Raw genomic sequence first — 25,648 nt, 5'->3', positions numbered from 1 at the left:
GCCGCTACGCCACCTCATTTGGCTGAAGGCGGGGATATGTCGGTTCAGTCGGTAAGAGGGCGGGGCTGTTGCTACACGGAAGGTGCCTGACTGCCAGGGTCGGCCGAGGCGAAGCCTCCCATCGGCGTATCCCAATAATGGCATCAGATTATAATATTTTGCCAATACGGTACAAAAAGCCGCATCGAATGTAGCTGACTTCGGGTGCATCTCCAGGAAATGCTTGATAGTCTGAAGCCGCCATAGTCAGGGTTCTTGTTTCTTAGGCTTGCGAGCGCCAGCAGGCTCCGGCCGGCTGGTGTTGAGACGGGTGTCAGCAGGCGGGCCGGTGCACGCACTGCGCGACGCTTGCGGCGCTACGTGCTCCATTGTTTCGCCTCTGCTCGGCTCTCGCGCCGGGTGAACCCGTCCCTGAAATCAGAACTGTTCGCAAAATGGCTCCCGCAAACTCCTGGTTTTCTCATCGCCGCTGGCGGTAGTATCTGCCAGCGTATGTTGGAGGCGGGCCGTATGGAGTGCCAATTTTTATGAATGATTGGAGGCGAGGACGAGCCGAGGATCCGACCACCTATCCTCCTCCATTTCTTCCCAATGGATTTAGCCCGCTATTTTGACGAACGGCGCTACAGTTTGTGCTCTGTGGCATCATTAAAACAGCGGCACAAATATTAGTTAACAATATAATTTAAACGTGGTAGTCTTGCAGGGGCGGATCCAGACGGGAGCGGGGAACGCAGGCATTAGAGCGAAGTGCCCCTTCTGATCGTTAAGTTTGAACGCGCCCGTCCTTCCAAGACGCTCTAAACTTTTGTGTGTGACACTCTGGTGTGCGTGCCTCAATGCGTGCATCGGGCAACGCATTTACGTTAACGACATGGCGCCAATGAAAGGTCGCTGATGCGGATTAATAACTAACGATTTATTTATTTACGAACAATGGAAATTAATTAACGAAGAATTAAGAACGAATAAATAATTAAATTAATAAAATTAATAACCGAGCTAATAACCGTGTAAAAAAAAACTCAACTCCTCCACGCGCAATTCTGAGCGCGCCTCTGGCATGACGCAGCACAAACGCCGCACTCCGCTCTGTACACAGACTATGACTGCCCCATCCACCGCTCACGACAGTGTGGCCTTGGATCGCTGCTGAGTTGTGCGCCGTCAGCGTGTGCCGTCGTTAGAGATGCAAACTATCGGGAGCGGCGCGCTGTCCGGCCTCGGCAGAGCAGGCCCCGACGAGGCGTATAGCCCGGCCCAGTGAGCAGGTTGGCAACATTTCACCTGCACACTCGACGACTGTTCACCCGACGCTGGTTTTGCTTCCTTTCGTCGGCGCCCTGCGGTGACGATCCTGATCTTAAACTGGCAGGCGGATGGGCACTGGAGCTACGAGACTGCCACCTCTGCGTCGATCTCGCGCCGCCGCCGCGCGGGGCTGGCCTCATCCGAGGCACGGCGGGCGCGGTCGCGCGCAGTGGGCGGTTGGAAGTCTGCTCAAGCTGTGAGAGCCGTGCGAATTCCGGCCATGGAGCTGGTGGCCCTGCTGCCGGTGTTGCTGGTCGTCCTGGTGCTGCTCCTGTTGTACAAGTACGGCACGCGCAACTACGGGACTTTGGAGAAGCTCGGCATTCCCGTCATCAAGCCGTACCCGTTCGTGGGCAGCGTGCCGCGCCCATGGCGACTCTATCTCAGGGAGGAGGACTTGCGCCACGCGAAGCAGTTCAACGGCGTGTGGGGTCTGTATGAGGGCCCCACACCCCAGGTGTTCATCGCTGACCGGGAGATGGTAAAGCGCATTTTTATCAAGGACTTTAGTAATTTCAGCGAGCGATTTGTTGCCAACTTTTACTCTTCTGCCACGAAAGACCTGCTGGACATGCTTGTGCACGACCGCTGGAAGGTGGTGAGGGCGATCCTGACTCCGGCTCTGTCTACGGGCGCTAAGCTCAAGGCCATGATGCCCACTTTGGAGCATTGTGCGCGCGACGCCTGCACACGCTTGGACCAGGAGCTGCTCAAGAGTCCCGTGGTGCAGATCAAGGACGCTTTGTTCGGGCCGCTGGTGCTGGACGCCGTCGCCCAGTTCACATTCGGCCTGAAAGTACCCAACATAAGCGACAGCACCCACCCGTTCGTCAAGGCGGCCAAAACCTTTGGTGGCGACGAGTTCTCCAGTCCGGTCATCTCGGGCTTGCTGACCTTCTCGCCGAAACTCAGCTCGATGCTCATGAGCAAGTTCATGGCGCCGCCGCTCCAACTGCTGACGGATATCCTGCGCAAGTCGGTAAAGGAGCGACGCGCAACCGGCGCCGACCGGGCGGACCTAGTCGGCGCCCTTATCGACGCCATCGACAACAAGGTGCCGACGAAGGAGTTTCGCGAGCTCGACATCACCGAGGACGTGCTGCTGCTGCAGGGTGCCAACCTGCTCATGGACGCGTACGATACCACCGGCAACACGCTGTCTCTCTGCGCCTACCACTTGGCCACCAACCCCGACGTGATGGCACGGGTGCTGGAGGAGATCAGCGGCGTGGAGCTGACGTACGAGGCGCTGCAGCAGCTGCCGCTGCTGGAGGCCGTGATGCAGGAGGCGCTGCGCGTGTCGCCGTTCATTCCGCGTCACCAGCGGACCTGCCAGCGCGACTGGCAGTGCGGCAACCTGCGCTTGCCGGCCGGCACCTGTGTCACGATCCCCGTCTGGCCGTTACACCTCGACCCGGAGGTGTTTCCGGAGCCGGAGCGCTTCCTGCCAGACCGCTGGCTGGGCGAGGAGGGTCGCCAGCTCGGCCAGTACAACTGGATGCCGTTCGGCCTGGGGCCGCGCGCCTGTATTGGCATGCGGCTGGCCACCATGGAGGTCAAGTTCGTGCTGGCCTATGTGCTGCAGCGCTACCGGCTGATCGCCGCACCCGAGACAAAGCTGGTGTACCGCAAGGGCACTTCAGTCTTCTCTGGCTTCTACCCCATCCACATTAAGGTTGAGAAGCTGTAGACGGACGCACCAGCTCGGATGTGCGAGCATCGTGACTCAATGTCTGTCCCGTTGTTGGATTAGCTAGGGAAGAGTAGTGTCTTATCATTGCCAGGAAGCATGAACCTCTGGCACGTGCGATTTATTTGGCAACTCCTTTAGTGACAAGTTTTGATTCAACTCAAAGCCTGTGGGATGGTCAATCATAATACGAGAACGCCGAATCCGATGACAATGTCCAATACCACGTGACGGGGGCTTCACATAACCAAAAGTTATCAGCCAGGTTCTGATTTTAGGCACCAGAATATTCACCAGGTCATGAGATAGCGTTCGTCTAATCATTTAACTTCTTAAGGTCGCCCTCCAAGGTCAACTCCAACTTCAAAGGACGCTGAACTCCAAGAATTCGAAATTTACCGGCCGATTGCGGATTTTGAACACCAGAATATTCATCAGCGCATAAAAAAATTTCCCTCAGAAAGTCCCGACCTCTCAAGGTCATTGGTGTACTTGCGGCGATGTGAGGCGGAGCTTATATTTGACTAATGCCTAGTGTATTTGTTCCTACTGCATCCACCTTGCAATTGCTTTCAATTTGACATGGCCGCCGGGCCGCGATATGTAACACAGAAAGCCAGCGATCGGTCAGCCGGTCGGGCAAGGCATCTAAGCGCACAGACCGCGCCGAAAGGGCAGCTGCGGGCCGGGACGAAAACGGGGATCGTCAAGACGAGACGCCCTGGTCGAAACGCAGGATGTGCCCGGCATAAGCTACGCCCGACGCATAGAGTGTTAGAAGCATGTTCGCAGCAGGGGGCCGCAGGGGAGCGGGGCGTCCAATGGAGCCGCGTCCCACACCGCTCGCGTGGCTGCTGCGCCGGGGTCGACAAACCGCCAGCACACGACCAACAAAGACCCGTGCAGAGCGGAGCCGGCTGATACCACCATCCGCCGCGGGCAAGTTCAGACCCCGAGTCCGAGCAGCGCTGGAGACCGAGTCCCGGCCGATCGGAGAGAGCCCATGCAGAACGGACATGAACATGAGCATGAATGGGAGCGAGCTTAGCTGATGGCCGGAGCTCAGGGGAGGAGCATTTCGGACAAAACCGGGGGAGCGTCACATTCAGGAAGAGGACAGCCACTCGGAACCACGACCGGAGGAGACCAGCCATTGGATTCTGGGGAGATCGACCATCGGACTCTGAGGGCTCTCAGTGGACGGCGGCGCTCTTCGCCCGACAATTCCAATCATCATCATGTGAATGGAGAAGCTGCGACGAAGAGCTGACGCACTGCAGTCTGTTCCCCGTTTCCATCCCTCTTCGGCCATGTCTTCATACCTCCTTCCCCCCCCCCCCCCTCCGACGCTCCTTTCGCTCTCCCTTGCTTCTCAGACGCCAGCTGGGTGCGAAAACGCTGCAGAGATATTACTAGTTTAAGGGATACTAACCAGACACGATGGGCAAGTCACGTACCGGCTGGGGATTAGTACCCGCGAAGGGCGAATTAATCCCCACCCGGCAAAAGCATGATGTAGAAACCATCAATATGAATGTGACCTGCTCAGCGCCTGACCCCTACTTATACAGGGTAGGGATCACGCGCCCGGCAGGTTGTATTGTATGTAAGGTTACGTCATAAGTATTGTCGGGGAGAGAAGTTCTATTGCTTGCATGCAACTAAGTGCCGTGTGCATAGATGTGTGAATGTGGATTATAATTTAATACAGTGGTTGCATGAATATGATTTTAATGATTTCACGCCGTGATTTTAAGGGGGAACGCGAGGGACGTAAGGGCAGAACAAACATGGCGCAAACGAACCGTAATCAGGTCAGGTATCCAGACCCTGATCGCGGGCATCCGTTAAATTCGTAACCTGCACGAGTCTTCATGCAAAGTTAGGTGTGAAAGGAAGGACTGCTAGTTGGAATGTTGCACTTAATTTATACAGTTATTGATGTAAATATATTATCGCGCACAGCTATAAATGTAAGTCTACCGTAAAACGTACATTTCGATTCACCAGTTGTTCTTTAACTTAACAAAAATTTAAGGAAAACTGGGGTCAACAATACCTGATTTATTTTATTTGCCACTTGGCTGTTTACTTGCGACGCGCATAGCCCTTGACGTGACTTGGTGAGAAGTGACGCACATTGCACATCATCCTCGTATAATCTGTCAGCAATTCGGGAATACTACAAATCTTTATTCGTAAGTTCTGCTGTTCTGGTGTCTCGTCTCCTGCTCACTGGCATACGCGGTGCGTTCAAAGTCACTTCTATATTTATATATAGACACTATATTTATACATGGACACATATATAGACACTCGTCACAGGCACTCCACGCCGTCCGTCCTCGCACCGGCGCGTCCGTCCTCGCACCGGCACGTCCGTCCTCGCACCGACGGCTCCCCGAGTCTTCTTTGTACTCTCTCCTTCTGGCCCCCGCGGCCGCGTCCCTCGCGCCTTGGGGTAGGAGAGGAACGAGAGCGCCTCCAAGCGGCGCTCGCCAAACTACGCAAGCATTCACTGGCTAGCACATAGGTGTTCTCTGGCACGTTACATAACGATAACTGGAGCCCTGAATTATGATGGGACAAGTAGCGACTTGCTGCGATTGCACCACTGTTCTGAGCAGATTGGGTAGAAAATCGGGTAGATTGCAAAGCATTCTATATTACCGGTCATTAACAACTAGTATGAGTCTCCACAAAACAAGAAAGAAAAAATGGAATAAGAAAAGACTGATTCTGCGATTCGATGCTTTACTATTGTTTACGACGCGCACACTTCTGCTGTAATTTTGGAACAGCTGACGTGCATTGAAGTTCCTTCTATTTCGATGGCTCTTACATAACGCATCACATTGAGGTCAGAAAGACTGCTCGAAAGCCCGTTGAGTCCTGTGAGTACGATAGTGCAATCGCTCATTCGAATGCTTTTAAATCTCCGCAATCATTCAATAAATCATTCGTCACGCGATCGTTATGAAAGTCTAGGATTTGTCAGCAAGGGGATGGATTTTCGGATTACCGGCCCTGTTGCAGTACGCACTTTCGAGCATGGAGACTTGATTGTTCGGACTGTTATCGACGGAGGAAGAGTTTACTCTAGGTCTACGCTAGTGGACGAGTTAATCAGTTGTCTGGATTTCTGTTTCAGTATTTTAATGCCCTAAGTAACGATCGTGCGTGAGGATGTCAAGCGCGGAATGAATGCAACAACACTAATTTTTCGGTTCTTTCGCCTTGTGGCTGATTCAGTATAGCCTCCAGAGCCATCGGTTCGGTTGTGCTTCACTTTTTCCCCTCACCAAAATGAACCCGAACGCCTCACGCGACAGAGCCTGACGCGTTAAGATGAGCAAGAACAAACATTGCAAATGTGTGCTCAAGATTTCTAAAAGCTTTAACTTTAAAAGCATATTAGGCAATGGTACTCCACTCCGACCTTTTGTGCCACTGCAGGGGACTAGAGGGGCAAATTTGTGGGAGCCGAAGTCGATAAGGAGTATGACGAATGAGTGCAGGGTACGGTGATAGAGGGACGAATGTGTGGAATGGAATGGACGTCGGTAAAGTGGAAAATATAAGGACCAGTGGAAGCATCGGTCGATCAATATACGAGAGGGATGGACGAATTAGAATCGCATTTAGAAGTCAGCTAATGTTAACACCGAAGACAGTCTGGGGGGAAGACGAAACGCCCGACAAGGCGTTCGTAACCCAAGTCGTGTCAAACGGGTGTAGCAGGGGAAGAACCCTTCCACGGACTCCTCTCGATATCATTATGTCCGTAACCCCAACCTCGCCATCCATCCCGAGCAGTATCTCACACAGAACCGGTCAGTCTCACACTTGTCACTCACACACGGAGAGAAGCCGTGATCACCGTCTTACGCCGAATGTTTGTGACTGCGGTTATGTGGTAAAAGCTGTGTCGTGTGGAGCGGGGGGGGGGGGGGGGGGGGAGGGGGGCGGCGCAGAAGAGCATGAGAACGCGGTTATGTGAAAGCTGCTTGCGTGGCATGTGGCGGAAGGTGCGGAAGACATAAGAGAGCATAGTTATACGGGGGTGAAAGGAAGATGAATGGCAGTGATGGCGAACTAAGATAGGTGACGTAGACGGGGATAGTAAGAATGTTCGATAAAAGAGCATTGGAGGAGATGACGATCGGGTGGGAGGTAGCCGTTCGGGGGTGGAAGAGTTACCTTGAAATAATGTATGACTGGTAGCGGTGGTGGTTATGTTTGAATATGAAATGTTTACTTTTTATCATTTTTTCATTTTTATTATTTCATTATTAAATTATTAGGCGGCGACGAATAACGTATTTTGCAACACAAAAGCACGTTAAAAGAAGGTGGTGGCGCACTGGCTACACAGAAAGCAAAAGCATGCCAAGCAAACGGTGATGGGCACACTTAACCTGAACCTTGAACTCCCCTACTCTTAAACCTCGGGCGGCCACAGCGTAATTCATGAAAGTGTGGAGATGTGTAGCATCGTTTGCAACGCGCCTCACTTTTGGCGGGTGCGATAGCGCGAGATCGAAAGCGAGTGATGGGACGCGGCGCACGTGCTTTTGACCGGGGAAGCGGGACGAGTGCAGCAGTGGTAACGATGGTGAAGATACGGCTCCAGCGTGCACATTCCCCAAAATTGCGGCGTTGGCCACCTCCAGCAACCGAATGATTTGGTGCAGAGCGTGGAGGAGCCACGCTGAGATGGCGGCGGCAGCCGGATCCCACGTTCCACACCGGGCCGGGATCCAGTCGGAATGCGTCCATACCTGCCGTGGCGCCGCGGCGTTGTGCGCGCGCGATTACGGTGCCGCCGCGCGATTTCATCCCGTACGCGACGACCGTGGCTGAGGCGGGGAGAGCCAAGAGCAAGAGCGCAGGCCGCGGCACGGGAGAGTCGCCATAAATCATCCTAGAGGACACGCCTCGGATGAGCTTGACCCTGCGCTCGTCTAGCTGATGTGGCCAATTGGTGCAATGGGATAATCCGCAGTAACGGCTGGCGCGGCACGCTGGCCAACAACGTAAGAACATAACAATATATTTATATTTAATAAATACGGAACGCATCTTACTGTGCACAACCTTAGGCGTGACGTGCTAGGCCTGCTACATGTGCACATGCAAGGAGCCCATTCATTTCTTCGGTTGATGTCAAAGCCTATGACTTTTAGCCCAAGCGTTTTGGAAAAGCAGGCAAAATATAGCCAAGTTGGCTATAAAATGCAATCAAAACCAAGCACGGGCTTAATTCCCAACTTATTCACATCTATCTGGCTGGGCGATGTAATCAGATGATGGGTGGTGGCTAACGCATAATTCGTCATGTGTCATAAATGAGTACAAAATACTCTTGCATTCAAAATATGTCTAGAGCACCATTTACAAACATTAGAAGTGTCACACACGCAACCGCCAGGGGAAATAACACATATGACATTACGGCACATACAATGCCGTTCTATAATTACGCGTAAAAATTAATTGGCGCATATTCGACTGCTGTTTTAAGGCTAGGACACCAAGGTCAATAGGACCGAAACCTGAGCGATCAAGGGTGCCGCGAGAGGTCAACACAGAGGCTCCCGTCAACAAGTACAGGGCTCTCACAGTAAGCGAAAGGAACCCAGGACCAACGCGATGGGGCCCCTAAACGATCGGTAATGCCCCGGCAGACTGACATATGGGACCCCGGCCAGAGCACAGGACCTTCTGAGCAAAGGGGAATTACCCAAGACCATGAATTAATACCCCTGTGCAATCAAGAGCACCCGGGCAGGTTAACAGAAAGGGCCGCGATAGGAGTGAAGAGCCCTCCGCGACTCAGATGAAAGAGAAAAGGCCCTCGTTCAAAGTGGAGGGCCCTGAGCATCAAGCGTCTCGGTGCGTTACCTTATATGGGACCCTCCGAGCAAGTGGAAAGAACGCGAGACTAATTTGAAGAGCCTCTGAGCAGCTGAGTGTGCCGTGGTGCATGTGGCCTTGAAAAAAGCACATGGAGCCTTTCGGGCGAATGGAAAAGAAACCGTAGAGGGAAACCTGATCGATCAAGAGTTCCCAGGCATGGAAGAGGGTGGCATCCCAACAGCAGTGTTGGGCCCTACGAGAAAATGCAAAAAGATCGAGGACAATGTGGAAAACTTCTTAGCTCCGGCAAGCTGACATGTACGGCCCGGGCAACAGCCTAATGCCCCTGGACAGCGTGGATGAGCCCCAAATCTCCCAAAAAGCAAAACCTTCTCAATAAACGAAGATGAACTTTGTCTGCTTATGGGCTTTACTTCTGCTAGCAACCGGTCTTGGTCATCTGTAGGCCCAAAGGCGTCCAACTTTGTTGTGTTTTGTTTCGTTAGAGAACGGCGTCCGTTCAGCCGGTTAAAGGCCCTTTCGTAGCCTATAGGTCCCCTCGGCGTGGTCCATGGGGCATGGTCTCATGCCTCCCCCGCGCCCCCCCCCCCCCCCTCCATATCTGTTGCAGTCACCAGCCCGAGCGGCTTAATAGATGAGGCCCGCACAAGAATATGGGATCACCCATTCAGATAAGAAGTGCCCAAGACACAGCATGGAGAACCTGTAGCGGCACGAGGTCAACACCTAATCGTGCGGGTCACCAGTAGGTGGCGCTAACGAGTGTTGTTGTTGTGTGTGTGACATTGTGCGTCGTGTGAGAACTGTGTGTCTCCATAGCTTCGCTGCACTTGGGTATTGATATGAGTGATATGCCTACCACAGAACGGTTGCTGTTGTTTGCCGCTAATAGCATGTTGACTACCATGACTAGGCAGCTGTTTGCTGCTGTCAAGCGATGTAGTCGAACCGAGCCACATCGATAATATATATATAATATATATATATATATATATATATATATATATATATATATATATATCATCCGTCCCTTTCATCCTCTTTCTTCTTCATCCTCCATCCTCGCGACACCCCGCTCATCCGGGACAGGCTGCATGCGTCAGCCACGAGTGGGCCGAGAGCCAGTGGGAAGGGGATCCCGACCGGGTACCCAGCGCGCATGCGCGGGCTTAAGCTCGGTGGTTGGCCCTCCAGGCGAGTGCTTGTCTGTCCCACCGTTAACCATTTTCCTTCATCCCGTAGCCCTGAAATGATCAGACTTGGTCGAAAGGGCTCTAATCCAAAAACAAAACAAAAACCAACTATCGATAATGCATTGTATGCAACCTGACAGCGCAGTGTTCTTTACTCTTCATGATCCGTCCCTCTCTGGACGCGTTTACCTGTCTGTCAGTCCGGGCCGGCATCAGCTCGATGCCGGCACCGATGTTTCGAACCAGACCAGCACGACTAACGTAGCAGTGTTAGTCCCGGCCACTCGGCCGCAACCAGCCGGTTGACAGCCCGAGTCCTGAGGTGCGGGTGATTACGCTTGTGTCGCACTGCACGGGGGCTCGGGTCGTCAACTGAAGAAAACAAAGGACAACTACTGCCACGTTTTTCTCTTTGGTCGCAGAAGACAGTGACGTGCACGACAAACCCCTGGATGATTGAGCGCGCCCGAGCAGAGTAACAGATATGGCTCACAACAGGAGCCTACGGCCGTCATTCAAATAGAAGCACCCAAGACCCGATGTGAATGGCCCCCGAGCGCTGGAATGTGTCAGAACAGCTTCTCAGAAGGAACCCGACAAGAGCGTAAGGCCCTCCATTCAAATAAGTACCTCAAACCCAGTGCGGAGGGCCCCGAAAGATTTAGTGTAGTCAAGCAGATTATCACATGGCCCTCGACAGGAGTGCCCTAAATTCAAACGCAAAGATCCAACATATGTACAGGGCCCTCAGACAATGTATGTAATGTAATGTATGTAAGGGAAATGTAAGGGAAAATGAAGAGTTATGATGTGAGCTCACATCAAGACAATTGAAGAGTATGTATAAAAACCCCAGTATCGAACGGTAACCCTTCAGCCCAATTCCAGCCATGGGCCCGACCGTTCTTCAAGGGGGAGTCGCTCATGACGTCATCATCAGCTGGGACTGCAACGCACATCTAGGACAGCTGCGCCACATTCAACGACAACACTTATTTACATCCGTTACATCATAGCATTGGACGTCTGTCAAGCTAGCAGCAGATTGATATCCAATTGCCAGTTGGATATTGCGGGGCGTCTCGATTGCCTCCAAATTTGGTGTGCAGGGCCTTCTCAACACGCTGATTCCAAAAATCAATGTCTTTGGGGTGGAATTTTGCGTAATTTTCGAGTTATACGCTGCGTAACATCCCAATGTGATATTGCGGGGCGTCTCGATTTCCGCCAAATTTGGTGAGCAGGGCCTTCTCAACACGCTGATTCCGAAAATCACTGCCTTTGGGGTGGTATTTTGCGTAATTTTTGAGTTATGCGCTGCGTAACATCCCAATGTGATATTGCGGGGCGTCTCGATTGCCTCCAAATTTGGTGTGCAGGGCCTTCTCAACACGCTGATTCCGAAAATCAATGTCTTTGGGGTGGAATTTTGCGTAATTTTTGAGTTATACGCTGCGTAACATCCCAATGTGATATTGCGGGGCGTCTCGATTGCCGCCAAATTTGGTGTGCAGGGCCTTCTCAACACGCTGATTCCGAAAATCAACGTCTTTGGGGTGGAATTTGCGTAATTTTTGAGTTATACGCTGCGTAACATCCCAATGTGATATTGCGGGGCGTCTCGATTGCCTCCAAATTTGGTGTGCAGGGCCTTCTCAACACGCTGATTCCGAAAATCAATGTCTTTGGGGTGGAATTTTGCGTAATTTTTGAGTTATACGCTGCGTAACATCCCAATGTGATATTGCGGGGCGTCTCGATTGCCTCCAAATTTGGTGTGCAGGGCCTTCTCAACACGCTGATTCCAAAAATCAATGTCTTTGGGTGGAATTTTGCGTAATTTTCGAGTTATACGCTGCGTAACATCCCAATGTGATATTGCGGGGCGTCTCGATTGCCGCCAAATTTGGTGTGCAGGGCCTTCTCAACACGCTGATTCCGAAAATCAATGTCTTTGGGGTGGAATTTTGCGTAATTTTCGAGTTATATGCTGCGTAACATCCCAATGTGATAATGCGGGGCGTCTCGATTGCCGCCAAATTTGGTGTGCAGGGCCTTCTCAACACGCTGATTCCGAAAATCAACGTCTTTGGGGTGGAATTTTGCGTAATTTTTGAGTTATACGCTGCGTAACATCCCAATGTGATATTGCGGGGCGTCTCGATTGCCTCCAAATTTGGTGTGCAGGGCCTTCTCAACACGCTGATTCCGAAAATCAATGTCTTTGGGGTGGAATTTTGCGTAATTTTTGAGTTATACGCTGCGTAACATCCCAATGTGATATTGCGGGGCGTCTCGATTGCCTCCAAATTTGGTGTGCAGGGCCTTCTCAACACGCTGATTCCGAAAATCAATGTTTTTGGGGTGGAATTTTGCGTAATTTTGAGTTATACGCTGCGTAACATCCCAATGTGATATTGCGGGGCGTCTCGATTGCCTCCAAATTTGGTGTGCAGGGCCTTCTCAACACGCTGATTCCGAAAATCACTGCCTTTGGGTGGAATTTTGCGTAATTTTCGAGTTATACGCCGCGGGTCGGCCCTGCCCTCTCCCTCGGGCAATACCGGTACCGTGTGCTGCATTCAGCAGCGTGAATCAGAGCGTTCAGAGCAACGTCTGCATGACTCGCACAACGGTGGGACGCGACGATCTTATCTACTCGCTATATGTTGGCTTGTATACAATTGACCATAACGTGTATTAAAACTGTCGTTCCGTTTATTTTTCCATTAGGGCTTCGCCACGCCGTCAGCTGTTGAGGGTACAGCATGGCGTCGCTTGCCTCTCACCCTGACATGAAGGGCAGGCACCACCCCAGCCACCCACGCCCGTCTCACACGTGCCCCTATCATCAACATCATAACACGAGCATCGTAGCCCATACCGGCTTAAAGGCATTCGCCGTGCCCCACCACGCCTCGCTCACCTTGATGATGGCAAATCCCACCACTATTTCCTCTCTGTTCTCGCTCTTGTTGAATGCATCGATAGAGATGATCTCAGAGCCCTCCGGCAGGTAGGTGAAGGGAATCTCGTTGACGGTGGGATGCAGAACTCCACGCGCGTCGTGAGCATACTCCAGCGAATACACCTGGCGATTTGACACTTAGTAAGTGAGGTGAGCGATTCCCACCTTGACTCTGAGCAGCACGTTCCAGTTTTGAAATGACTCCTCTGACTTAAAGTTGATACAATTCGACTGACAGGGTGGGCCCTGGCCCCATCAACCGAGCAAGGAATGCCAGGCCTGACCTTCAGCGCAGCCACTGCCATCAGCCACCAGCCAGCGTGGCCAGGTGCAAAAGGCGAGCGCTTAAAGCGGCTTGAACCCAACTTACAAGGGGTGCTCATAAACCAAAGCACACCATTTGTGCTAAAGCTTGTTGACATGTCACTTCCACTTGTCTGGAACGACGGTCATTGAATTAACATATCTCATTGATAGCCTGATTTATTTGTTCAGCTATAACCTCCTGGTGTGTTTAGGGTCGGATATTTTTAACATGAGAGCTTATAATGCATCCTGCGCTCCCTTTGCTGCACATCCACAATCACGAGCGCGATGTGCACGAGCTTCAGCGCACGACAGAGCAACAGCTGTTACCTACCTTTTTACCGGAGTGCACTCATCAATGAGTCAGACAGATCACGTTGGCTCAACTCCCGATCCAACTCGCATCTATTTTAAAAGGAACTGATTTTACCTAGACTCGACAGAAGTCTGGCTGATTTCGGAGACGACTACGACTCCCGCAGGAGTCGAGCACGAGACCGGGCAAGTCATGGCACGTGTGGTGAAACTGCAACAAGTTATATGACAATGGGAAACCGCCATAAAGGGCACTGTAAAGATGCACATAAATTGGGACAATACATGAAAACAATTGAGTTTTTCTGCTGGGCGCCCAGTGAAAAAGACCGACACATTTACCCATGACCATCTGAGGGTTACAAGTAACCCATCTGGCTTTCGCGAACTTGCAGACCATGTCTGTCACCTTCACTAAATTTCAGAGCCTGACAAACTTCATTAAGAATACCTCTATCTCCGCAATATCAAACTGTTGTGTTACGCGACGTATAACGACGTGCTACGCGATATATAAAGGCAGTGATTTCCGAAATCAGCGTGTTGAGAAGGCCCTGCACACCAAATTTGGAGGCAATCGAGACGCCCCGCAATATCACATTGGGATGTTACGCAGCGTATAACTCGAAAATTACGCAAAATTCCACCCCAAAGACATTGATTTTCGGAATCAGCGTGTTGAGAAGGCCCTGCACACCAAATTTGGAGGCAATCGAGACGCCCCGCAATATCACATTGGGATGTTACGCAGCGTATAACTAAAAAATTACGCAAAATTCCACCTCAAAGGCAGTGATTTTCGGAATCAGCGTGTTGAGAAGGCCCTGCACACCAAATTTGGAGGCAGTCGAGACGTCCCGCAATATCACATTGGGATGTTACGCAGCGTATAACTCAAAAATTACGCAAAATTCCACCCCAAGGGCAGTGATTTTCGGAATCAGCGTGTTGAGAAGGCCCTGCACACCAAATTTGGCGGCAATCGAGACGCCCCGCAATATCACATTGGGATGTTACGCAGCGTATTAACTCAAAAATTACGCAAAATTCCACCCCAAAGACATTGATTTTCGGAATCAGCGTGTTGAGAAGGCCCTGCACACCAAATTTGGAGGCAATCGAGACGCCCCGCAATATCACATTGGGATGTTACGCAGCGTATAACTCAAAAATTACGCAAAATTCCACCCCAAAGACATTGATTTTCGGAATCAGCGTGTTGAGAAGGCCCTGCACACCAAATTTGGAGGCAATCGAGACGCCCCGCAATATCACATTGGGATGTTACGCAGCGTATAACTCGAAAAATTACGCAAAATTCCACCCCAAAGACATTGATTTTCGGAATCAGCGTGTTGAGAAGGCCCTGCACACCAAATTTGGAGGCAATCGAGACGCCCCGCAATATCACATTGGGATGTTACGCAGCGTATAACTCGAAAATTACGCAAAATTCCACCCCAAAGACGTTGATTTTCGGAATCAGCGTGTTGAGAAGGCCCTGCACACCAAATTTGGAGGCAATCGAGACGCCCCGCAATATCACATTGGGATGTTACGCAGCGTATAACTCAAAAATTACGCAAAATTCCACCCCAAAGACATTGATTTTCGGTATCAGCGTGTTGAGAAGGCCCTGCACACCAAATTTGGAGGCAATCGAGACGCCCCGCAATATCACATTGGGATGTTACGCAGCGTATAACTCAAAAATTACGCAAAATTCCACCCCAAAGACGTTGATTTTCGGAATCAGCGTGTTGAGAAGGCCCTGCACACCAAATTTGGAGGCAATCGAGACGCCCCGCAATATCACATTGGGATGTTACGCAGCGTGTAACTCAAAAATTACGCAAAATCCCATGCCAAAGGCAGTGATTTTCGGAATCAGCGTGTTGAGAAGGCCCTGCACACCAAATTTGGAGGCAATCGAGACGCCCCGCAATATCACATTGGGATGTTACGCAGCGCATAACTCAAAAATTACGCAAAATTCCACCCCAAAGACGTTGATTTTCGGAATCAGCGTGTTGAGAAGGCCCTGCACACCAAATTTGGCGGCAATCGAGACGCCCCGCATTATCACATTGGGATGTTACGCAGCATATAACTCGAAAATTGCGCAAAATTCCACCCCAAAGACATTGATTTTCGGAATCAGCGTGTTGAGAAGGCCCTGCACACCAAATTTGGAGGCAATCGAGACGCCCCGCAATATCACTTTGGGATGTTACCGCAGCGTATAACTCAAAAATTACGCAAAATTCCACCCCAAAGACATTGATTTTCGGAATCAGCGTGTTGAGAAGGCCCTGCACACCAAATTTGGAGGCAATCGAGACGCCCCGCAATATCACATTGGGATGTTACGCAGCGTATAACTCAAAATTACGCAAAATTCCACCCCAAAGACAGTTGATTTTCGGAATCAGCGTGTTGAGAAGGCCCTGCACACCAAATTTGGCGGCAATCGAGACGCCCCGCAATATCACATTGGGATGTTACGCAGCGTATAACTCAAAAATTACGCAAAATTCCACCCCAAAGACATTAATTTTCGGAATCAGCGTGTTGAGAAGGCCCTGCACACCAAATTTGGAGGCAATCGAGACGCCCCGCAATATCACATTGGGATGTTACGCAGCGTATAACTCAAAAATTACGCAAAATTCCACCCCAAAGACGTTGATTTTCGGAATCAGCGTGTTGAGAAGGCCCTGCACACCAAATTTGGCGGCAATCGAGACGCCCCGCAATATCACATTGGGATGTTACGCAGCGTATAACTCAAAAATTACGCAAAATTCCACCCCAAAGACATTGATTTTCGGAATCAGCGTGTTCAGAAGGCCCTGCACACCAAATTTGGCGGCAATCAAGACGCCCCGCAATATCACATTTGGGATGTTACGCAGCGTATAACTCAAAAATTACGCAAAATTCCATCCCAAAGACATTGATTTTCGGAATCAGCGTGTTGAGAAGGCCCTGCACACCAAATTTGGCGGCAATCGAGACGCCCCGCAATATCACATTGGGATGTTACGCAGCGTATAACTCGAAAATTACGCAAAATTCCACCCCAAAGACATTGATTTTCGGAATCAGCGTGTTGAGAAGGCCCTGGACACCAAATTTGGAGGCAATCGAGACGCCCCGCAATATCACATTGGGATGTTACGCAGCGTATAACTCGAAAATTACGCAAAAATTCCACCCCAAAGACATTGATTTTCGGAATCAGCGTGTTGAGAAGGCCCTGGACAAACCAAAATTTGGAGACAATCGAGACGCCCCGCAGCATCACATTGGGATGTTACGCAGCGTATAACTCAAAAATTACGCAAAATTCCACCCCAAAGAGATTGATTTTCGGAATCAAGCGTGTTGAGAAGGCCCTGCACACACCAAATTTGGAGGCAATCGAGACGCCCCGCAATATCACATTGGGATGTTACGCAGCGTATAACTCAAAAATTACGCAAAATTCCCACCCCAAGACAATGATTTTCGGAATCAGCGTGCTGAGAAGGCCCTGCACACCAAATTTGGAGGCAATCGAGACGCCCCGCAATATCACATTGGGATGTTACGCAGCGTATAACTCAAAAATTACGCAAAATTCCACCCCAAAGACAATGATTTTCGGAATCAGCGTGTTGAGAAGGCCCGGCACACCAAATTTGGAGGCAATCGAGACGCCCCGCAATATCACATTGGGATGTTACGCAGCGTATAACTCGAAAATTACGCAAAATTCCACCCCAAAGACATTGATTTTCGGAATCAGCGTGTTGAGAAGGCCCCTGCACACAAATTTGGAGGCAATCGAGACGCCCCGCAATATCACATTGGGATGTTACGCAGCGTATAACTCAAAAATTACGCAAAATTCCACCCCAAAGACATTGATTTTCGGAATCAGCGTGTTGAGAAGGCCCTGCACACCAAATTTGGAGGCAATCGAGACGCCCCGCAATATCACATTGGGATGTTACGCAGCGTATAACTCAAAAATTACGCAAAATTCCACCCCAAAGACGTTGATTTTCGGAATCAGCGTGTTGAGAAGGCCCCTGCACACCAAATTTGGCGGCAATCGAGACGCCCCGCAATATCCAACTGGCAATTGGATATCAATCTGCTGCTAGCTTGACAGACGTTAGCATTGGTTACATCCAGAGATCACAAACGTTGGCGCGAAGGTTACGGGCCCGGTGGGGGGTATGGTGAAACGTACGGTGTTGTTGGCACGATTTTTGAAAGAAACGTGGTTAAGCTTCTGGTCGGGTATGGTTTCAAGAGAGTTCTAGGGTTAGAACCCATTTAAGTGTTGCAAGCAAGTAACATTTTGGAGAATACCGGTACGAACTGTGTGGAAGGTGTGAAGACTTCAATAACCCTATTCATCGTCATTTAATGGCACATGTATGTGAATGAAGACTGTAGAAGCATTCAGAAATTCCGTGTGCATCTACAGATAGCAAGTTGTATAATCTTCATCACATGTTTCTTTAAACAGGGGGTGGCTCCACACTTATATGGGATTTTGAATTGGAATAGCCATCTCAAAGACCTTCTGGTGCTGTTTGTAATCCTGCCCTTCTTAAGGCCTAAGATCCTGTAGTTTCTGAGTGACACACCTTTGAAAACAGGGAAAGGCATGTTGGGGCAAGCATTTCAAGGTCACCTTGTCATTTATGCCATAATAAGGCTATTCAAATTCTGTCGTTCCATAAGTGATGTTGTGATCAAGGCCGAGGAAAATATAATTGTCAAGGCATTCATGTCTGGCATTTGTGAGTGTGATTTCCTGATATGATAGCTGTTAATTGGCTCTCAATCAATTTTTTGCAAAGTATGATCACACCATAAAACACTGAGAAGCATATTTATTTAACACAAATGTGCTCTCTGGAAGTCTTTTATACTTGAAAAACATGCAAATAGTTATAAGTGGGGGTCATTCCTCTGCTCTGGTGCTTAAATATGGTCAAGCATGAAACATTCCCTTTAATTCAGGCCATTGTGGAAAGTTTGAGACATGAAAGAGCCAGAAGTATAAAAAACATGTCCTACATACTGCTGTCTACTGATACCAATAGTGCAAGGGTTTCAACTAGATCCAGTTAATTGAGGTTGCTTTAGAAAATGTGAGGTTACACCAGCAATGTTCTGATAAGCATGGCCGTGCCTCCATGTTGCCTAATCCCTAAGCTTAAAGCTGCTGACTTCATCTTCAGGGTTTTGTATGCAAAATTTGAAGCCACTAAATTTAGATTTGCTTTCACATTGGTTTTAGGCTTAATGTCTTCTTGTTGGCTTTAGATTCAGCTTCAGAACAAGAAGCCTGGATTCACTCCTGGGTCTGGTGTGAATGTTTGCATCTCTATTGAATATGACATGTTGATAAGGCCTTATAGAGTTGATACTCTACTTCATGGTATTCACATTTTATATTGTAATGTCCAGATCATAATTGTGTGGAAGAGATGAAATAGAGAGAGTATGGTCTGTGTTTCTGTGGGATTGGGACAAGTTCCTCAGTCAAAGAGAGGATTGGTTATCATGTCTGTGGTGTTACACAAGCAAAAATGGCATTAAAATGCTCCTGGCCCCATCACTTCTGATAACATTATCATTTTTTCTGTCTCTGATACCTTCATTGAATTTCAATCAATTGTTTGCCTCCAAATATAATCCATAAAAATGTTCTGTTTGAGATTTGTGGTTATATCTGCTTACTGGTTTCAGGTGCCTGGTTTTGCCAAACACTGAGGGTGCTTGGTCATCAACCATGTCTGCTGAGGTGCTGGTCACACTGCCAGCCTTCTCCCGGCTCTGCCTGCTCTGCAACAGCCGCGGCGCCGGGCCGCTGACGGCCGGCGGCCTGCCCGCAGTGCTGAGCGACGGCCGCGCGCTGGCCGAGGTGCGCCGGCGGCTGTCGGGCGCCGCCGCGAGCGGCCGCTCGTCAGCGCCGTCTGTCGGCCGTGCCGGGCCCTCCTGCTCACCTGTCCAGCGTCGCCTGGCGGCGTACCGGGCGGCGATGGACTCGCGTCAGCGACGCCTTACCGGGCGGCGGCGGCGGCGCGCCGTCGCACGCGGGTGCGGCTCCGCCAACTGCGCCGACTCGGGCAGAGGCGTGTCGGTACACAGCATGCCGCTGCGCGTTGGGGCGCGCGCGGCCGAACTCGACCTCAGCGGCCTCGTCGACGCCAAGCCTGGTGGCCGAACGCGGTTCGGCGCGGCCGCCCTGGACGGCGTCATTGTGTGGACAACGTGGCTGTGGAGGACCGCGTTCGCGACAGACGCCGTCCCGCCAGAGGAGAGCGCCCCTTCCCCGACAGACTGTGTGGAGACGGGGGCGTTGGCGGCAGACCGTGCGTCGGCCAAGCCGGTGATTCATGCAGGGACAAGCTTTGCATCGGAGGAGAGGAAAGCGACACACTGTGATTCAGAGGAGGACATTGCGGCAGAATTGGTCGTCACCAGGCGACGCAGCGTCTGTATTCGCAGAGCGCAGCTCCCCACAGGACGGGCATGTAGCCTGCTCACCGGCGCCGGCGTGCGTGTCGGCCGATGCGGGGAGGCGTGCGCCTGTAGGTGCGGACGACTGGTTGGCAGCGCCGGCCGGCCCCCTGCCGCTGACGGCCCTGCGCGCCAGGGACTCGTCCTGGGGTGAAGCAGGCGCAGGAGGAGGAGGAGTGGACACCAGACGACCCCAGTGACCGCGACTGGACAGGCGGTCGGCCCAGCTGGTCCCTCAGAACCAGAAGGAGGGTGGTTAACTACCATGATGGAGGACGAGCAGGACGTAGAGGAGGCATGTTTGGACGTACCAGGAAAAACGGTATGCATTGTCCAATTGTAATGGTTTCGCGATGTCCCTTACCTCGGAGGGTACCTACGTTCGAATGGGGCCGGATTTTGAAGACGGCGGGGTTGCTGTCATTTGTCCTTTGACCGCGAAACAGGCGGGTGATGATCACAGTTCATGGTCACAGGGTCACGCTATTTCTACAAATGAACCGTTTTAAATTTCCAATGATTGGTAGAGATCATGGTAAACAGGTTAAGCTCAACAGGACATGGCAAATAGCCAAGCTGTGTGTCGTTATCTTTCATCCGAGCAGTTCTGAGCGTTCACATAAATTCCCTGTTGAAGCGTCCTATGTGCTCAAGAGCACGCAGCATGGTCGGACTCCGTGCCGTCCGCTGTAGACGCGCTCCGCACTGGTTTCGACGCCTGTCGGCAGGTGGCGCCGGCAGCGCGGCGGGGCCGGCCGCGCGCGGACGCCGCTGCCTGCCGCCGCCGGCCGCTTCTGTCACATGTGCCGCCGCTCGTTCCGCACCGAGCGCAAACCTCCGGCTGCACGTGGAGCGGCTACACAAGGTGGCCAGGTAGGGATGAGGCTGCCCGCTTTGGTGGACGCGGGCCGGACCCGGCTGTGCTCAGGGCAGTGGCACGGGACCTGAGCTGCCCGGGGGGGTGGGTGACCCCTCAGTCTGGTAGGCGAAGTGCTGCGTGATGCGTCGGGCTAGCTTGATGTTTCTGGAGAAGGAGCCAAATGCATAACCTGTATGAACTGTTAAATGTGATCTAGAATTCATAAGTGCTTTTGTCGAAACCCGATCCGAAGTTCTCTTCGTTTTAACGGTTAGTTTGTTTTCCCTAGACCCGCCCTCCCCCAACCTTATTGACCTACCATTGCCAGGTGTTCGTATGTGGTTGGTCAGAGCCAGTCGCGTCTTCCCCGGCCTTATAGGTCCGAATTCGCCCACGCTTTCTTTGATAAGTTCACCGAAGTAGACTATTCAGATTACTGTGCGGAGCGCAAGATAGCCCCCAATACCAAACAGCGTCTAGATGTGATGCGTCTAGATCTGTGATGATAAATCAAATTGGAAGTGGGACAAAGATTGGACTGATGGTTGGGTAGCGTGGAATAATCCATACTGCACTTATACGTCTGTATTTCACTGCTCATGTGGCGTGGGCTACTGCTGACCCTGCTCTGCTGCCAGCAACGAGAAGCAGCAGCCGTGGCTGGTGTTCGCCCTGCTGGCTCATGGTGTGCTGACCCTGCTCCGCTACCGGGAGAGGGGCAGCGGCCCGCAGCGAGCCGTGCCTGGTGCCCGCCTACTGACCTCCGTGCTGACCCTGCTCCGCTGCCGGGAGAGGAGCAGCGGCCCGTAGCAACCCCGCCTGGTGCCCGCCTACTGACCTCAGTGTGTCCCTGCTCCGCTGCCGGGAGAGGGCAGCGGCCCGTGCAACCCGCGCCTGGTGCCCGCCTGCTGACCTCCCCTGCTCCGTGCCGGCGAGAGGGCAGCGGCCCGTGGCGTCCCGTGCCTGGTGCCCGCGTGCTGACCTCTGTGCTGACCCTGCTCCGCTGCCGACAGCGAGGAGCAGCAGCCCGTGGCGGCTCGCGTATGGTGTCCACCCTGCTGCTGCCTGCTGGCCGCCTCGGACGCCGCCGGCCACGTGACGGACCACACGCACGCCGCGGCCGGCTGCACTGCGGCTGCTGCGACGTCAGCCTGGCCGACCCCACCGAGGCGGCCGACCACCTGGTGTCCGCCCACACGTCCAACTACATGTGCATCGTGTGGGTGGTCGGGACGCGACTGCGGTCAGGCGGAATCGAGCTAGGATCGTCGACCTATTGATCAATCGGTCCTTAGTGCGGCTAGTGCAGTACTTGCCTCGCTAACGCAGCGGGAAAGGTCGCAATGATGTGTGGACAATGCACTCGAAGTTGTGACAAGGCTGATACTAGGGGTCGGGGATGCGGATAAATGCTCGTCTACGTATGGAGGACAAAGGGTTCACGCACAACATCTTGCACCAGAACAGTTTGGGGTACGCCGACCTTTCGTCGCGCGTCGGCTGCCAGTCAGCGATATTGACTGTGACACCCCCTATTCCGTCCTCCGCGAGGTGCGTTTTGGTGGGCCGTCGCGCCTCACGTTGGAGGCTTTCATTGCCGCTCTCCGAATGATGTCGATATTGTCCGCTGACACCGCCGCCCGGGTCGGACAGCTGTTTGCAGATGTACAGCCGACAGGAGCAGCTCATCGACCACATGAACGCCAGCCACGACTCGGCGCCGGTTGATCCGGAGCAGCCGGACGCGTCCGACCCGGTGGCGGCCGTGTACGGCGAGCTGGTGCGCCGGCTGGAGACACGCGCCCGCCGCCTCCAGCTCAGCCTGCTGGGACGCACGGCCGTCCGCTGCCCGTACTGCACGCAGACCTGCTCCCTCCACTACCTGCGCACGCACCTCTACAAACATAAGACGGCCGGCTTCCGCTGCCGGGTCTGCGAGAAGCGCTTCAAGTTCCCCGTGTCGTTCCAGAAGCACCTGCTGCTGCATGCCGGCCGCGCCGACAAGTGTCCGCACTGCGATAGCGTCTTCACGGGCCGCAGCGGGTTGCGCAGCCACCTGCGCACGCACAGCGCCGAGCGCTGCTTCGCCTGCGATCTCTGCCAGAAGCGGTTCAAGTTCAAGCAGACGTGCGACGCCCACCGCCGGCGCGCGCACGGCGGCGGCGCGGCCAAGGTGTGCCACGTGTGTGGCGCCGAGTTTCGGCTGCAGTATCAGCTGACTGTGCACCTGGCGCGCCACCGCAACGGCCGCACGCTCCGCTGCCCGCTCTGCCCGCGCCTCTACGAGCTCAACCTCGACCTCAAGCGCCACCTGTACAGCAAGCACAAGCTCAAGGTGGCTGAGGCCGAGCGGCGCTTCCCCGAGATCGGCCGGCGGCCCAACACGCTGCTGGAGCCGGCAGCGACGGCGGAGGAGGAACGGCAGAACGCTCCTACGCCGGCCGCCTCGCCGCCCGTCGCCGAGTGTCGGACCGAGCAGGGGGCCGCCGCCGAGGATGACCTGCTGGGCGCCGACGACCCGCCGCCGGCTGCTGCCTTCCTGCCTGGCACAGCGCCGTCGGTAGCGCCCGAGAGCGCGGCCGCCGCACCGCTCGAGGTGGACCGACTGGTAGCGACGCCAGCTGAGATGCTGTCCGCCAATGGTGCACCTGTCCTGCTGCTGGTGGATGGTGCAGACGTGGGCGTGCTGGTGCGGGATGTCCTACCCACCTCCTCAGAAGCATTCTCTTGAGGTGGACACACTTGTGCATGGCTCAAGAGTGAGAATGTTAGTGCAGGATGTGCTGCCCATCTTGTATGCCACTTCCCTGGTGCAGGACCAGTTTGAAGGTGATAATGATAAAGGTGATAAGGTGATAACATGGCTGTATGCATGGATGCAGAACAATGATGTGCATGCAGTGCATGAAAACTGTCAAGTGTGCCTACTGCACTGTTCAGCAAAGGTGTGGAACCCATATCATATGTTCATGGTGAATGTTTGCAGACCATGTTATAGATAATACATGCCAGTGTTGCCAACAACCATACCAACATGCCTTATGCAAAATGCTCATTCATTGTTTACTGCACCACCCAACCAGCTTGCATTGCACTGAATTTTCAGCTTTTTCATATGTTCTTCAAAGCATTTTTGCCTGAAACTGCTTTTGAAACAGACAATAACACAATCTTAAGATTACATGCAAGTGTGTGTGTGTGTGCTCAAGGTGTAAAAAGCTAGTGGGGAGAAGTGTAATGCCCTTAACACACATGAATGATTACTTGAAAACTTAAGTTGCCATGCATGGATAACCAATATTCTGCTAATTGTGGTCTCTTTTTGACTCATGGAAATACTTTATCCCTATGGGTGGGGGGCACAGTGAAGCAAGTTTTACCTTGGGGGGCCTGTTTGAGGCTTCTGCAAGTATGCATGATTTCCCACTGCAGTATTTCCATAGTTGTGATAGCTCTTATCCCATCTCTTATACTTCTGTAGGATCCTTGGGTAAGAAGGTGCTCATGTAATACTGGCAATGCCTCTTATTACCCATGCACAACTGAGTCATTGCCCATGCTCTATGTACCTATTTTATTGACTGGGAATCTCCCTTCAAATGCAACCATATCATAGAGCCAGCTGATGTTTGAAACCTGATGGAGCATCTGGAGCAATAACAGCCACTGAGCCTCTCAAATACAGCACAGGAGTATGTATACATGGACCGGGCCACAACACCCTATGTCCAAAAAATCTGGTGTAGCGGTGACACCGCAGCAATGATTTCAATGCTGTCTACTTTAGATACGGAGCTTAAAACATCTGGATTCAGCTTAATATGAAGGAGATCCGAATTGGACGCACTGCCCGCATGAATTTTAGCACGGGGATACAACGCGACATCCCACTATAATGCACCTCAAACCGCTTCCAACAGTCCCTCAGTTTCGTATCGCATGCGCCAAGCATAGCAAACGGTCATAGATAGGCATGGTGAAAAAAGATTCTCCTTACGAACCATGGCCTGAAAATTATCCGGTAGTCCCCATAAGCACACATAAACATTGTGATAGACATTGCCGATAAATACTGTCCTGGAAAATGTACAACACTTCGGAAAGCTTTCCAAGAAATCTGTAACCAAACTTATGTTAGTTATGTCATCTTAGATTAATTTTCGGGTAAGATTTACACAAAAAATTATCAGTGCTACAAATGATTAGTATCCTGAAGTTTAAACTTACCAAAAACCCATAACATGCATCATACTGACATGTTTACACAATTCCGACTCCATAATTTATAACGCCAGTACTAATAGCCAGAGGCGCGTCACGTATGCCGCCAAAATAGCGATCACGTGAACAAGCTGAATTGTAGACCAATCACAAGAAGTATAACAGCTCTCATGTTAACGGTACCCAATGGCTGATCGTTTTCTGTTTGCAGCGTAAGCTGTTCACGTGGACAGTAGTGACTGCTGCACGCCGGCGGGTGCGCGCAGGGGCCAGCGCAGAACGAAAAGTGGTTGGGAGGGGTTGGCGTGCGATTATTTCCAGCGAGCTTCGTAGTAGGGCCGTTGACGGCCTGGTGGCTGTGGGCGGGCGGGTGGTGT

At 52.1% G+C, this 25,648-nt stretch overlaps 1 protein-coding gene across 2 annotated transcripts in view; it reads left to right on the top strand.

Moving 5' to 3' along the window:
- Positions 1-1,142: 1,142 nt before the first annotated feature.
- LOC119096334 (cytochrome P450 3A29-like) overlaps positions 1,143-25,648 on the top strand; it is a 25,799-nt gene continuing 1,293 nt past the window's right edge. The window contains exon 1 of one of the 2 annotated variants that reach the window (XM_037219176.1): positions 1,143-1,763. In XM_037219176.1, coding sequence (XP_037075071.1) covers positions 1,532-1,763 — 232 coding nt within the window. In that variant the 5' untranslated portion in view covers positions 1,143-1,531. Of the gene's footprint in view, positions 1,769-25,648 lie in introns of both variants that reach the window. The other variant, XM_037219175.1, reaches the window with a different exon arrangement.

This window comes from Pollicipes pollicipes, unplaced genomic scaffold (genome assembly GCF_011947565.3).
Source record: "Pollicipes pollicipes isolate AB1234 unplaced genomic scaffold, Ppol_2.1 Scaffold_4295;HRSCAF=5057_pilon_pilon_pilon, whole genome shotgun sequence".
Taxonomy (NCBI): Eukaryota; Metazoa; Arthropoda; class Thecostraca; order Pollicipedomorpha; family Pollicipedidae; genus Pollicipes; species Pollicipes pollicipes.
Note: the sequence above shows the minus strand (reverse complement) of the source record. Positions and strands in the feature narration are given on the sequence as shown.